The 16,463-nt window shown below is 49.0% G+C and overlaps 1 protein-coding gene across 1 annotated transcript in view; it reads right to left on the bottom strand.

Annotated features, from left to right (window-relative positions):
* Nucleotides 1-16,463, bottom strand: part of PLXNA2 (plexin A2) — a 219,390-nt gene that overhangs the window by 50,249 nt on the left and 152,678 nt on the right. Inside the window, exons 10-12 of the mRNA XM_081224648.1 lie at nt 9,839-10,039; nt 8,009-8,105; nt 4,039-4,229 (exon numbers count right to left, since the gene is read on the bottom strand). Coding sequence (XP_081080774.1) covers nt 4,039-4,229; nt 8,009-8,105; nt 9,839-10,039 — 489 coding nt within the window. The remainder of the gene's footprint in view (nt 1-4,038; nt 4,230-8,008; nt 8,106-9,838; nt 10,040-16,463) is intronic.

The following is a 16,463-nucleotide window of genomic DNA, read 5'->3' on the forward strand; positions in this document are numbered from 1 at the left end:
TCACACCAAGGGCTGGCTGAGAAGGAGCAGACGGTGAGTCCTGAGGGGGTCCTAACCTGAAGTTGATGCAAACTGGGAAATTCAATCGGCTGTAAGACTTGTCCTACATGGAGCTGCCATAAGAGATGGGTCTCTAGGGGAGGACTTGGTTGCCATGGAGACAGTTGGGTTAGGAGGGGTTAAGGTAGAACACAGCTGTTCATCCAACTGAGCTTGAGCTCACTCCTTTTCCTGAAGTAGAATTCCTTTGAGGTCATCTCATTGATTTCCCTGCCCCTGGGCAGGACAGCACCATTCCAGTCCCTACTGGTTTCCAGCACTGGACATTCTGCTGCTCCCAGTAGCTGTCATGGGCCATCAGAGAATCCTTCTCCTCTCCCTCAGGAAAGATCTTTGTAGTCAATGGCTTCTGGTTGCACGTGGGCATGCACTGAGGGGGCTACACATTTTGCAGATAAGGAAGGGTCAGAGACAAGAGGGAGGTATGTATAAAAGGGCACAGAGCTCATAGAACTCCCTGCCCCCGGGCAGGACAGCACCATTCCAGAAAAATAAGATCTATGCCAACATCAAGGCATTAGCCAAGAAAGCTGAGGTAAAGAAAATGAGTTGATTCTTCTTAAAAGTTACTTTTAACAAATTATACATTTTTGGTAACAAATGCCATAGAAATGAGGTTTTGTGTTCTTCTCAGCGCACCCTACAGAGAGGTGCCTGAGGTTGATTCTTCCCATAACTGGTGGCTAACTTTGATCACTTGGTTAAGGAACCTTAACCCTTTAACCACTGTCTGCCAGTTTTCTTCACTGTAAAGGGTATACGAAAGTGTACTGAACTATTTTTCTTGTTGTAATTAATACATATCTTGTGGGGAGATAGCTTGAGGCTATATAAATATCCTATTTCTCATCATACTTTCACTTGCTAATTTTAGCATTCATTGGCCATTCTTGCCTGAAACAATTATTACTGTGAATTTTGCCAAATGGTGATTTTCTATTTCCCTAAGTCACTTATGAGTTGGAGTTCTAGTAATAAAGAGGAGCTTCCTCTCTCCCACATTAATTATTAATTTATTATATCAATAAGGATCATAGATTCTTATATTATTCTCTTGAGTATAGTCCATTAGTATTATAATTTATTTTCTTGCTTACATTGCCCCAGATTTGGCCACTAGGGCCAAATCAAGCTGGCTCCTGTGTCTTTTGGACATGCACCCTACAGTTTTTTTAGTGTTCCTTGACAAAACTATATAACCTGAATTTAATCATGAGGAAGCATCAGACAAATCCCAGCTGAGGGACGTTCTACAAAGTAATGGTCCCGTGCTCTTCCACAGTATCAAGGTCATGAAAGAAAAAGACTGAGGATTATAGCACTGAGCAGCCATGAATATGGAATGCCACATGTGATCCTGGATTGGAGCCTGGACCAGAAAAAGGACATCAGCGGGACGACTGGCAAATGTGAATAAGACATGTATATTAGATGGCTTTATTCTATCACTGTTAATTTCCTGATTTTGATAATTGTACTGTGGTTATGTAAGATGTTAATTTTGGAGAATCTGGGTGAAGGGTATATGAAAGTTCTTTGTACTATTTTTGTACCTTTTTATAAGTCTGAAATTATTTCAAACATGAAATCAAGTTAAAAAAGTGAAAAATGACTTTTATAAGGAGAGGAGAATAGATTGGGGGTGGGAGGTGCAGGATGAAAGTGAATAAAACATTCCAGCCCCGCCTCCTCCAGCTCACATGTGCTGTCCACAATGCTGTCCCCCCAGTGTCTGGAGACACGGTGTGGGTCTGTCTCTCTCCCAAGATACTCCTTCTTTCTCCACAGCCTCTACTTGAAAAACACCAAGAGGAGACCCAACTGCTCAGGGCCTCCAACTCCTGCTGCTATGTTCCCTGGGAAAATCAATTACAGCCTAATTACCTCAGGGGGTTAATTAGCATCGAGTCGCCTGGGTGTCCTCTGCGAACAGAGCAGCCTGTCAGTCCTCGGTCAGTGAGCAGGGGTGGCGGAGGCAGAGGTTTCTCAGGGAGAAGCCTGCCTTCTGGCTGGGCTGGGGCCCCTGCCAGTCAGAGAGGAGACAGGGCTGGGGCAGCAGACGGTTGTTGGAAGTGAGAGGGGCTGATGGGAGCAAGTCCTTGCCTAAGCTCCCCTGTACCAGAGCTGCAGAGGCAGAGAGACGTACAACTGCAGCAGCAAGAAGAATTACAGAACAGAGCAAGTTCTCCAGGCAGCCAGTGCTGGAAATCACTAGAATCAGGGAGAAGGCATGGAGCCCTGAGCTGCTCAGGGAGCTAGCTGTCTGAGGGCAGAGGTTGGGGCACCTCCAGCAGTCCCAGAAAACACTTTCCCGGTGAGATAAAGACACAGGACTGTCAGTAGGCACCACCACTGGCGAGGGCCAAAAGAAAAATGGGATTGAAGAAGCTCAATCTTTGAGAGGCAGTGTCTGCACCCTCATAATATCTTCCTACCAGAATGAATGAGGACCTGGATGGCGGGAGATGCTCTTCTATAGCACTGCGCTATTCCTGGGATACACCGCCATGTGGATGGATGGCATCTGTCTGGTCCATATCCGCTAGGACGGTTGGATGTAAAGGAAGGGGAAGCTCACTTCTTGTTTTATATTACTTGGGCAAATCATAGAGACTCTTAAAATGTTTTTATAATTAAATATATCTGAGTTGAAACACTGGCCCTGCCACTTAACAGCTGTGTGAACTTGGACGACTCCATTTTTCGGAGCCTTGTTCTCTTTATCTGTAAAATGGAGGTGAGAATACTTACTTCTCTTGGTGATTGTAAGGATTAAGTGAAACAGTGCCAAGCACACCAAACAAACATCTGCTCCCTCTCCAAATAACTCACCTGTAGGTTAACAACACTCGTTTGATCTTGAGGCTTTTTTTTTTTTTTTAACTGATCTGAAGCTTGAAAATGATCATAGGGATGCTCCAGAAGTTTCCCAATACTCTGCGACATAGATGAGAGCCAGACTTGGCTTTCTTTGGCCAGTAAGGAAAATGAGGCAGGGAAAGGGACAGTGCATCTGCTCAGGGAAGAGGTAGAAAAGGAGCAGCCCCTTCTGCTTGCTTTTTTTTTTTTTTTTTTTTTTTTTTAATTTTTTGGCCAAACTGCACGGCTTGTGGGATCTTAGTTCCCTGACCAGGGATTGAACCCAGTCCACAGCAGTGAAAGCCCGAGTCTTAACCACTGAACCACCGGGGGATGACCTCCTCCTACTTTCTTAAACGTGCAAATCACAGTGGTACTTGCCCTGGCCGATACTCCTAGTCACCATAAGGCACATGCAATTAGTTTCAAAGCACAAGGACAGTCAGTGAATAGGCAGCAGCAGAGAGTGATGAGCACATATTGCAACCGCAGTTAACTACAACTATTCCTCTCCCTGGCCATTCAAACCCCAAGCAGCTGCATGTTTATTCACATTACCTATTCATTTTCCTTTGCAACTGACTACTCAGGAGACATCATTTTTTTCCCAGGGTAACTAACTACCTATTTCTTTCCATTAAAATGCACAAACAAATTGGGACAGAGAGTAAACCCAGGGAAATGGCACGGTGGCTAATGCAGTGCCTGCCTTCACTTTCTTCCTCCGTTTTCAGCTTTGCAACTCTGAGCTAACTGCAGCTCCTGAAAGCGCATTTCTGCTGAGAAAAGCTAAACCTGTTTTCTGAAACGTTCACCCCCCATGCAGACGATTTCTCGTCCCCAGCTGGCTCAGCCAGCCTGGCAGGGAGGCTGCGCTGACTGTGCCTCCTCGGTGCCCACCGACGGGCACGCACATTCGTGCACGGGCATGAGGACACACTTCCATACGCTTGGCATTTACGCCTGGACACGGGCCATCGAGACACCTGTGAGAAGCTTTACACACCCTCACATTAAACTCACTCTATGCCAAGAATTCTTCCGTAAAGGCTCAACTCCCACTGCCCTGGGGTCAGCTCCCGGCCATCCCATCCCACTCTGGGAAACTGGGGGACTCACCTCGGTGATTTGGGGGTTGGAGCACTTAACATTGTGGCTGGACCAGTCAAGCCAGGGGCTGGAGGGGCTGCTACAGTGCTGCTGGAGGGTGCACCTGCGCTCACCGCTGCACCAGCCACACTCGAACTTCCGGTCGGCCTTGAGGCAGAGGCCACAGCTCTCCCGCTGGGCTGCACACTTGTAGAGGTGGACTGCAAAGAGAGGGGGGGCAGTCACAGATGGGGTTGGAGAGGACGCCTCACAATTTACCCCCTTCTTGCAGGCGTGATAGAAACCGCCCCCATCCATGGATAACACCCATGATCATCATTATCCTTGCAAGAATAATTGATGGGGAATTAATAATAAATTGAGCCTCTTAGCAGTCGTTTAAAGGCACTACAAGAAAATATTATTTAAGAGTTCTGGCTCTAGATTAAATTGGATCAGGGCTTTAATTGTGGCTTCACCACTTCCTAGCAACGTGACAAAGAATTTAACTTCTTTGAACGTTCAGTACCTACTCTATAACATGGTGATAATCGTTGTTTTTTGTGAGGTTTGAATGAGATGTTGTATGTTCGGTGCTTAGCACAGTGCCTGTAACATAGCTGATGTTCTGTACATGCTTATTATCTTTTCTTTGAACTCAAACTACATTCTTACGCTGCTGCTTCTCTTTCTGCCACATACGGCCCTCACTGAAAGAGGTAAGGACTGATTTCCCCATTTCAGGCAAAAAAGAAGCTCAAAGAGAGATGTAATGACTCTTGGAGTTTACTAAGGTTAGTGCCCCAAGCTGGGGTTCTGCAGATCCAACTCGCTGTACTGCTAGCACGCAGGTCCTGAGAGGAGAGAGGCACACGGGGGACTGGGTGGGTCTGGGAGAGGCATCAGCTGGGGCTTCAAGAAAGGCCATATGCCTGGCAGAGTGGAGGCAGAACTGATAAGGAAAGATGGTTGACACCATCCTGTTCATGGCCCTGTGGGTGGAGCAGATATCCCCAGAGAGGGCAAACTGGCTACTTAACAGGTCACTTTTGGAGTCTGCAAATGCTTTTGCTTTTGTCTCCTACCCACTTAGAAGCCCTAGACAGGCCAGTCGACGGAACTGTTTTGTGAGCCCGAGGCTTGGTAGTTGTCTGCTGGAGTTTTGAATTCAGAGTCCCAAGTAGGATTCTTCAGAAGCAGAATACTTAGAAAGTCATTTTTCAACTCTTCTGGTCAAGCAGACGTAAGCTCTCAGGCCTGGGTGGCACGCCTCTGGAGGTCAGGTACATGCCCCAGGGTAGAGGTATTTTTTGATTCTTCCGTGTGTCCCCATTCTACTCTGCTCTGCCAAGCATTCCTCAGTCTCAGCTGCAGGGGCTATACTGAAACATCCTCATGCCTATGGCTTCTTACGGTAGAGGGCAGGAAATGGGAATCTTAAAATGAACAAATCCACATTATGCATTTATTAATATGCAAATGGTCCACATCTAATTTCTCATTTGATCCTCATGGTGACCCTGAGAGGTGGGCATCCTTTCCCCCATTTCCCAGATAATGAACTTGGGACATTGAGAGGAGCAGTAATTAGTCTGAGTTCACATAGCTATTGGTGAAAGAGCCAGGATTTGCATCCCAGTGTGTTGGACTCTAGAATCCGCATCCTAAGCACCGTGACCTCCTCCACCCAACACAGTGCATAATCTCCAGGAACAGCTGGGCTCTGGGTGGGAGGTGAATGTGAGATCGCCATGGCCTGTGCATTCAAGGAGCTGCTTAAAAGTTGTTAGGTGCCACAAGGGACGGTCCCGATGCCACAGCTTGGATGTGGCCGTTTTTTCTCTAAGCTCCAGGTGCAAAGGCAACCTCTGGGAACTAAGCCCAGATCCTCAGCAGGGGAAATGTCTATCTCTTAGCACTGAGAACATTTGGCCTGGTTATGAGGGGAAATAGAAAAAAATCTCCCAGCCTAAGTAGCACCGATTTTCATGGCAGCGTCCGGGACAGGGACCATAGCATCTGGAAGAGATGCTGAAGCACTTTCAGGTCCTCCTGTGGCCTCAGTCCCTCTTTCTGTGCCCATGGGGTGACCCTCGGGCTAAAGGACAGGCTTGTGACGACCCTAGCTACTTGAAATGTGGTGGAATGTGGCTCATGGTGGGGGGCAGTGACAGGGTTCTAGGGGAGGAGGTTTCACATCCCACAGTAGCCGGAGCCACTGGGAGGAAGGTCAGTGACGTGGTTAGGCATGTGAGCTCCAGAATTAGAATGTTTTTTGTTTTTTTTTTAAAGAAGATGTTGGGGGTAGGAGTTTATTAATTAATTAATTTATTTTGGCTGTGTTGGGTCTTCGTTTCTGTGCGAGGGTTTTTCTAGTTGGGGCAAGCGGGGGCCACTCTTCATCGCGGTGCGCGGGCCTCTCACTGTCGCGGCCTCTCTTGTTGCGGAGCACAGGCTCCAGACGTGCAGGCTCAGCGGCCATGGCCCACGGGCCCAGCCTCTCCATGGCATGCGGGATCCTCCCGGACCAGGGCTCGAACCCATGTCCCCTGCATTGGCAGGCGGACTCTCAACCACTGCCCTACCAGGGAAGCCCCCAGAATAGACTGTTTTGGTTCAAATCCTGGCTCTTACTATTTGACTCTTGGTCCATTTTTTTTTTCTTTTTTCAACTTCATTGAGATGCGACTGACAAAAAAATTGTACAATATTTGAAGTGTATACTGTGATGATTTGACATACATACAAAGAGTGAAAAAATTCCTCCCATCTAGTTAATTAACACATCCATCACCCCCATATCTACATCTATATCTATATGTTTGTGTGTGTATATGTATATATATATATACACACATATATATGTGTTAAGAACATTTAAGTTCTACTCTCTTAGCAAATTTCAATTATGTAATACAGTGTTACCAACTAGAGCCACCATGTTATACATTAGATCCTCAGACCTTATTCATCTTATAACTGGAAGTTTGTACCCTGTTACCAACCTCTCCCTATTTCTCCAACTCCCTCAAACCCCTGGCAACCACTTTTCTACTCTGTTTCTGTGAGTTGGACATTTTTTCTCAGGTTCCACATATAAGTTATACTACACAGTCTTTGTCTTAAAAACATGGAATGCTTCGTGAGTTTGCAGCATCTCTGTGTGGGGGTCATGCTGACCTCTGCATCGTTCCAATTTTAGTGTATATGTTGCCAAAGTGAACAGTCTTGGTCCATCTCAACTTCTTTGGGTCTCAGTTTCATTATCTATAAAATGAGGATAATACTGGTACATACCCTTCAGAGTTGTTGTGATGATTAGGAAAATAATCTCAAATAAAGCACTTAGTGAGTGCCTAGCCAGAGTGCTCATCAAACTGGAGTCACTTTTGTCATTCTTGAGATCTGGGAGGAATGCTGTACTGCGGGCAGCCTGCCTGCACCCAGGAGGACCTCCACATGGGTGTGTAGGACATGAATGAGGTGGCCTCATGGAACACCCCCTCCTGCATCAGCCCAGCTCCTTCCTGAGCTTTCTTGCAACAGCTGTGCCCTCGAGTCAGCAAGCTGGTCCCTCCCGTCCACCTCAGGACTGGGGAGCCGCCTTTCAAACCTTCCTTGTGCAGTGACTGGGGCCAAGGACAGGGGAACCAGAACCTGATCGGAAATAATATCTCCATTTCCAGGGAAACTGGCAGGACATTCCTGCCTGCTGCTCTCCTGGTCAGGTTCCACAGACACTTCAAAGTCTCTGGGAGCCAAAGGAAAACGTGATGAACCGGCAGCCGCCCGGCGGATGCTCTGGTTGTAATAAAAACAGGGTTCCCAACAGGACTCCTTTGATGGTGCCAAATGTTGCTTTAGGATCCTCTGAAGAATTACGCTGACAGAGGGAGTGTATTATTCATGGCACAGCAGCTGGCCGGCTCTGATCCTTCCAGCCCCAGTCTTTCCCAGGGCCACAGAAAGATCAAAATTCTACCTGGAAGTAGCTGCTTACCTTTCAGGTCCTGAGGGTTGTCAATGATGAAATTGCCATTCCACACCACAGCAAAGTCCACGGCCAGGTTGCTGATGTCCATCCCGTCGTACTGATACTGTGGGGAGAGGGGCAGAAATACACGCTCAGGAGGCTTTCTATCACAGGGGGGCGGGGATGCTGCTGCTATCTCAGGGGACCAGGAAAGAAACCAGGGACTCTGGTTCCCTCTGGGCTGAGAGAGGACCAGAGGGAGAAACAGGAACCCCATGCGCCATTCACATTATCCCTATGGTGTCTTCCCCCCGACTGCTAGTCATTAATGCCAACAGGATCCAGCTCAAACCCCTTAGTTGGCATTCAATACCCCCTATAATCCCATCCAAGCTTAGTTCTCCAAACTTCTCTTCCACTTCTCCTCCAGAATCTTTGAAGCACCTGTCTCCAAGCACACCCGCCCAAGCCCCTCTCTGTATGTGTTCAGTTCATGTCTCCTAAGAATTCTTCCCTCCCCCGACAGCCTCCACCCTTCACCACCTTTACTCTCCTAGTGTAGCTCAGACTCACCTTCCCCAGGTGTCTTCTCTGCCATCCCTCCCAGCCCTCCCCATCCTCTCCGTCCCCTGGTGTTTCTGTCTTTAACCAGGCACTTCCCGGGAGCTGCTTTGCATCTTTTCACATGAAAGTCTAGTCTCTTTAGAAAGTCCACATGCCCCTCTGTAAATCCCACAGAGCCCTGAGCTCAGCACGTGTGTAACACACAGCAGTGCCTCAGTTGGTTGGCCAGGCCCTGTGGTGGCCCTTTCTTTCTGCACGTGAGCTTTACTTTGGTCAACAGTTCACTAGGGAAAGTGCCCAGAGCTCTCGGGGCACAGATCTGATCAGCTCTGCCATTTAAGGCCCCCAAGCTGTGGCTGGGAGTGGACTTTCTCCCATGCTGATCCCACCGAGGGACTCTCAAGCCCTCAGACACATCAGAAACAGCCCCACTGGTGGCCCAGCCCCTGAGCCTCTGTGGGAATCCCCTCTGTGGGGACTGCCCGGTCACTTAGCTCCCAGGGCCCATCACTCCGGCCCTTCCTCCCTTTGTTGTGCCCCATTGCTTTCTCATCTCCCACCTTCCCCGGGCGCTTGGCGGCCTTCTACCGATTACAAATTTCATCAAGTGCCCATGACCGGGAATCTGACAGCTCCCTGATAAGAGGCCCAGATTCTCTTTATCTCGCCCGGGCGAATTACCTTCCCTCAGCACCTCTGTCACCTTTGTCACGAACCCCCCATCTCCCAGCTGACCCCCCAGAGCTGGTGGGAGACAGGGAGTTGGCAGATGAAAAGATCTTCTCTGGGCTAGTAGTGTAATTAAACACCTCGTGCTTTCTGTCTGGCATTCGGGATTGGTTTAACCCTTGCTGCTCTTGGAGTTCACGGCTTCCTCCTCCTCCCTTCCCCCCTCCCCTCGTGCCACTCTAGTTCCACTTGCCCTGATCTCTTCTGCAGCTCTCCTCCCGCGTGGTGCCCTGCCCTCCAGTGGATCCACTCCCTGAATGCGGACAGGGTTTGGGGTCAAGTTGACTGGCGTTGGCTGAAGTTTCACCAAAGGCCAAGAAGTACTCTTTCAACTCAGAAAGGGCACAAAGCTCTCAGCTTATGCCAGGAGGGTCCTCACAGCCCTCCACCACCTCCATCACTATCAACCTGCTTTGCTCTGTTGAGGGACCCTGGGGCCTGCACACTGCTCTGTCCCTGGAGACATGGGTCAGCCTGTGGACCCGGAGGGTTCTGGAAGCCGGGGCAGGCCAGGCTGAGGCTGTGGCTCAGGTGTGAGAGAAAGCCCTGCCCTGGTGCACTTACCGAGCTGTTCTGGCACTGGACGCTGGAGCTGTTGAAGCGCAGGGCGGGGACCCGGTGGACGGCCCCCTGTATGTTGAGGACGCACTCATAGCCTCGCTGGCCGGACTGAGGCTGGGGCAGGTTTCGAGCCTTGAGGGTGATTGGTTTTACTTCCCCAACGGGTATCAGGATCTCCTCCGTGGGCACCAGCTGGGGACAGTCCTGGGGAACAAGCAGAGAGCCTCCATCTGGTCTGTCCTGGCTCATACCTCCCTGCTCCCCAAGCCCAGGCGGTGGACAAGCCTTCCATGCCAGGCCATACCCTCTTGCATCCAGGCGGGCTGCCCACAAGGATGTACCTCATTTAAGGGGCACATGGAGTCAGCAGGGAATATGAAATCTGTCTCTTAGCTCCCGGGCCTCGATATCATCATCCCCATCCCACAAGTTGTCCTGTATCTGGTGTGCGTGTTACAATTTAGGAATTAATTTTCAAGCCCCGGCATGGCAGGTTGTGGATTTTTATCTCCTGAGACACAGGATAAAAGATGCTCCCCGCATCCCTGTCCCCAGCCTGGATCCCCCACTTCCGGGTTTCATCTGTCCCCCAGCTCCGGCTCCCCACCCCTCTTGCACTGTCCCTGCCCAAGGTGATCTGTTATCGGAAGCCTCAGCTTCCCAGCGCCGACTGAGTGGCCTTTCCAGGAGGTGGATCAAGCCCTCCCAGCAACGCTCTAAACACTTGCTCTGGCTTTTTATCTCACTTTATTACCAAGCCTTGCATGAAGCCCATATTGCTTTGGAAAACAAAACAAAAAATAAAGTCTTGGTGTGGAGGGTTTGTGGGAAGGACCATGAGAGAGGGAGGAAGAGAGGAGGAGAGTGATGTTCCTCAGTTCTTCTTCTAGAGGCTGCTTCTCCACCAGAGGTCAAATGACCACCTCTTGACAGTTCCACCCCCTGCCCATTTTCTCCCTCTCCAGGAAGACATTGCCCAGTGGCCTCTGGAAATGAGAACACACAGCCTCCTCCATGTGCAATCACTTTCTGTGTCCGGGGATCAACTGGGCAACGTCTTGAAGGCACCCCTTTCCCTGTCCCCTTCCCCTCCGTGGTGGTGGTGGTTCTCAGAGGGAGCCTATGGGAAGGTGGGGTGTGTGTGTGTGTGTGTTGGTATGTTGCTACCCTGCAGAGGGCGCTACTGGCATTTAGTGCTGGGTGTGGGGCAGGATGCTGAACTTCCTCAAGGTGTGGGACAGTCTGGAACAATAAATGGTCCCTCTTCTAATGCCTGAGGCATACCTGGTAAGAAGCCTTTGGTGCCACAGGAATGTGAAACAATGGACTGCCTTAGCCATGGGCTCCTCGCTCAGTGTGGGCTTAGGCAGTGGCCGCAGGAGCAAGCCCTTCCCTTCATGATTTGGCCCCTGCCTCCTTCTTACCCTGTGATTCTTGGGCATCGTGGTCCAGCCATACCACGGAGGAATTTAAGGTTAGTCCTGAGGGACCATCTCCCTCACTTATCAACCTCTGATTCTTTGAAGATGCTTTTCTCTCCACCAGAAACACTCCCCTTCCACCCCCCGAAATCTTCCTCCTGGCCCCTGACTCAGCCCTCTTTAGCTGATTACCTCTTAATTAGCCTTCAAACTCAACCCTGCAGCTCCTTCTTTGTAAAGCCATCCCTGACTCTTTCCCTGCACTGGCCCTCAGGATGGGTTACGGATACTCTCCCCGATCGCATTTAGCCCTCAGAATTGCAGTTTCTCATTGACGTGTCTTCCTTATTGGTCTGTGAGCCTTGAGGATTAGGCTGCATCTTATTTGCCTCCGTATCCCCAGGCTTTATCCGAATTCCTGACATGTAGTCATTGCTTGTGGGAGGGTAAATGGAAAATAAGAAAATAAAGCAACAGACAAAACGATCTCAAACTTTCCATTTGGCTCCAATTTCCTAGATTTTTTAGAGATGAGGTAAAGTCCTGCTTTCTGGACATCTAGAGACTTGAGCAGGAGTTTGATTCCCGAAACTGGGCTTGGAAATGGTCATTGTTTCTGGAGTCACAGGATTACTAAATTGGAACATCTATATCTATTAAGGAATCCTGAGGATTTATGAAAAGCTGGGTCCAGGAGAAGTTTCCCACAGAAACCTATCTAGGAGGGTCAGGCAGAACCTCACGGGTCACGGTGCCATCTCTCAGTGACTGCATGTGAGGAGATCAAGCAGGCAAGTTTTCCACAGGAGACAGGAGCATAAGGCAACCTCAGAACAGATGGGTCCCTGTTTAGAAGTCAGTCACTCAAGCTGCCAACTCATAAACTTGCTCTTTACTGCACTTTTACTTTCAATCCCCACGGACACTCTTGACAGTCTCTCATGTATTTATAGCCAAGAAAAAAAAAAAATGAACACCACTTTAGGGAAACCCAGGCATCCCATTGAAAAGGAGATACTATTTCCTGTTAGTGGCTAAAAAACTCCCATTGAGTCTAAAAAATTAGAATTTAAATTTAGACTAGAAATAAGACTGAGGTATAATGAGGGTGTGTCTGTGTGTGTGCATGTGTGTGTGTATACCCGTAAGAGAGAGAGGGAGAGAACAGGTATTCAGAATCAGAACTAGTTGATAGGGATCTGGGGATTAATGGAAAAGTTTTGGCAGGAGCCTGCGGGACGGTGGCGTTGGCGCGGAATGCAGCCAGGACAGCGTTGCGTGGTGTTTTGGGGTATGCACGTGGTACTCAGGCAGTGGCTTCTGTTCACCGACAGATGACGACAGATGCACCAAGGAGGGGACACAGGTTCGAGCCATGGTCCGGGGAGACGCCACATGCCGCAGAGCAACAATGCCTGTGCGCCACGGCTGCTGGGCTTGTGCTCTAGAGCCCGAGAGCCACAACTACTGAGTCCGCACGCCTAGAGCCCATGTTCTGCAACGGGGGCGCGGGGAGGGGGCCACCGCAGTGAGAGGCCCGCGCACCGCAACGAAGAGTAGCCCCCGCTCGCCGCAACTAGAGAAAGCTCGCGCGCAGCAACGAAGACCCAACGCAGCCAAAAATAAATAAATAAAATAAATTTGTTTTAAAAAACTAGTAAGAAAAAAATTGTTAAGGACCTCAAGAACTTTTGTTTACTGTATTAGAAATTAAAACTGAGGCAGTTTAAAAAAGAAAAGAAAAAAAAAGAACTAGTTGATATATTGTAAAGGGTGATCAGTTGTTTTTTCATCTCTAATGAGCTCAGAGAACAAATTCAAATTTCATGAGCGGAGTCTTAAAGATGTACTTTTGGGAGTACAATGTCTTAGGTTAGTAAACAAGATTGTAGAATCCTTTTAACTATGACATAAAATATATGTATGCATGTGTATATACACGGACGCACAAATACCCACCCCCCACACACCCTCATCCTTTGGGCTGTGCCTGGAAGTTGGAGAATCATAAGGAGACTTTATGAGTACTTTTATGAGTTTTTTAAAGAGATTCTACAATTTTAGAAAAAATTCCCCTGGTCAGACTTTCAGACTTTTTGGGACTAAATTGAAGGATGATGATTAGGGGCTTTCCAAACGCCTAAACAGGCTTCCAAGATTGCCCCAGGAGAAAAGAATGCCTTAGGCTTTGCTTGTTTTTTGTCTGTTTCTCTCAGGCCAGATGGAATAGCATCCTTCCTTCCCTTCTCTAGGGCAAAGGGAAGACATGGCTGGTGCCCAGGTACACTCTTCTTCCTAGGAAATACAGGGATATACAGACTCTTTGGGTTGTGAGATTGTTCTGGTGAATATCTTGAGGGAGCAGCGAGTCTTAGGTGGAAATGGCAGTGGTGAGGGCTGAAGGCAGGTGCAGGAGAGCCGGCAGCCTGAACATTGCCAAGTTGTTAGAACTTCAATACCTCTGGGGCTTTAGGAAGGTGATGGGTTTCATTAGATACAATAAGGCCACTCCCAAGCTGTTTGCTTCTGTGAGTACACATACATGCATGCACACAGTTCCTGTCCCAAGAACAAGAGAGCAAATAGTCATGGTAGGCTTTTTCTGCAGCATGTGAAGACTGTTGTGAGCATTGTTGGAATCCCCATTGCTTCTGCAGACCCGCCCAGTCTCCTGAATGACCTCTGTAGGTCATCTTACTCCTTCTGCCTCTAGGCTAACTGGCAGCAGGATAGCCCTCCTTGGCAGCAATCTGAGTTTCTATCAAGATGAGCAGATGTCCTGTTGGGGAACATCCCAGGGGAGGGGTGAGCTGTGGAGGAGGAGACACGACCAGAGGGAGGGCAGGACCCTGGCACAGCAGCCCTGTGTACGAACCTTTGGGCCGCATGATCCACCCTGTTTAGCTGTGCTTCTCCAGCTTTTAGCGCTGGGGACCCTTCAGCCCTCAGAAACGACTTCTCCCATGTGGAAATGACATTATCTTCACCAGCTGGACTTCAAAGAGAGAGAACAGCCAGCATCCTGGGAAGCTAATCGGATTTATTTGGTTCTGTCTTTCCTCTGGGACAGGGCGTCAAGAAGATATGTGTATCTACATCTCACTAGGCCTGGTTTAGCCATGGAGGGAGATGAGCTTCTAAAGCTGAAAGCCATACATACTCCTGCGCACACCCACTTGCAAACACCATGTCACAGCTTGATCGGGTCCAGGGAGGCCCAGATTTCTGGGACCTCATCAGAGATCTGCTGTGCTCTGAGTCGGGGAAAGCTTTGGCTCGTTACTTTAAAAGAGCTCAAGAGACGGTGCAATTGAAATTCAGCTTCCTCATCTATAAAATGGGGCCTGTGATACCTGACAACCCTAGACTGCAGGCAAGAGGGACAGGAAGGTCTGTTGTAAGTGGTGATAAACTGGGTCAACCATGTCAACGTTACTACTGCATATTTCTTGCATGTGTACGTGAACACAGCATCGGAGGACTTCAACCTCCTTAGAACCAGCTTGGGAACACTGAACCATGACTTCTGCATTTATGTGAGGATCATAGGAAACTTGTTTAAACTTATCAACTTATTCATCTATAATAGAATCCACTTTATAGAGTAGTTAAAATTAAATGAGATAAAAATGTACATGTATAATGTTGTATATATAATAAGCACTCAATAAATGTTAACTACAAATACTTTTAGTTTGAATTGCATTCACTCTAGCACAGTGGTTCTTGGTTATCGGGACTAAGTGTGGGATTGGTCCATCAGCCCTCTGGAAAGAAGTAGGCAGATTCATCTCATGTCCTGGTTGCCTTTGTATCTGGAAGTAGCACTACTGACCTGTATTCCATGGGCAATTTCTCCATCTGTGGGGATGGATCTGTGAGGGTCCCTCATGACCAACGGGGCAGGGCTAGGTTGGGGTTAGGCCCACAAGTGTGGCTGCGACCGTGGAAATAGACAAGCAGACCCGTTCTGATTTTCTGGAGAAAGCATCCTGTACTCTACTTTTTTGGATGCCTGAGTTCTCTGTAGCCTTGGGCAAAACCCCCAGTTTTTAGCATCTTGGTGACTACATCTGTCAAATATGAATTATGTGAAACTGCAGGTCTGTTGTGAGAATCAACTGAGATGCCATATGTCAGTGGTTCTCAATCTTCAGCCTAATCTGGGATGAGGCCCAAGAATTTGAATTTCTAACAAGTTCCCAAGTGATGCTAATGCCACTGGTCCCCCCATCCCCCACCCTCCTGTCACAAGTGAGAGAAATGCAAATGTGTGATACATTAATGTTACTATACACATCAATGGAGCTAATCAGTTATACATTGTTTCTAGGAAGAAGAGAGATGTAAAATTTTGATTAAAAGTTGGGGGGCCCTTGGGCTTCCCTGGTGGCGCAGTGGTTGAGAGTCCGCCTGCCGATGCAGGGGACACGGGTTCATGCCCCGGTCCGGGAAGATCCCACATGCCGCGGAGCGGCTGGGCCCGTGAGCCATGGCCGCTGAGCCTGCGCGTCCGGAGCCTGTGCTCCGCAACGGAGAGGCCACAACAGTGAGAGGCCCGCGTACCGCAACAACAACAACAAAAAGTTGGGGGGCCATTACTGGAAGTGGAAAAGAGATATTCTAGGAGCCCCAAAGAGGCACCTAAGGGATTTCCAGTCCCCAGAAGAACCTGAGGACATAGGCAGGACTCTTAACTGAGTAAGGGGAACCTCACTTGAGCCGGCCACGTGCACCTTTGCTGTTCCCCACATTTTCAGGAACGGGGTTCCCCCCCAAAGCGGAGCTTTGGGCAGGACAGAGCAGGGTCTGGGAGCTGTTTGCTGAGAAGGGACATGGGAGTGGCTGTGGCCCTGGCAACCTCCTCGGAACTTGCGCCCTATTTCCTTTCCTGAGTAAAGTCAGGAGCTCCGGAGCACCCTCACCCACACCCAGTCTCTGGGGTCCTGCTGGCTAGTGCATGTCAGCAGGGCGAGGGGGAGGTGACGGGAGACAAAGGCATCTCTCTCACCTCAAGGAACAGACATTAAGGGAGGAAATGAACAAGGAGATGGGAAGCCTCTGGCTTTTCCCCCCAGGGCTCTTTCGGTATTAATTTAATCCTGACTTGGGATGGCAACAGCTTCTCCCAGGCCCAGTCCTCTGGAATTCTTGAGTCACCCGTGGCTGAGAGGGAGCTGTGTTCCAGTGACTTCTAAAGGGCGAGA

The sequence above is a fragment of the Mesoplodon bidens genome, assembly GCF_964165515.1.
Source record: "Mesoplodon bidens genome assembly, chromosome: 2".
Classification (NCBI taxonomy): Eukaryota; Metazoa; Chordata; class Mammalia; order Artiodactyla; family Ziphiidae; genus Mesoplodon; species Mesoplodon bidens.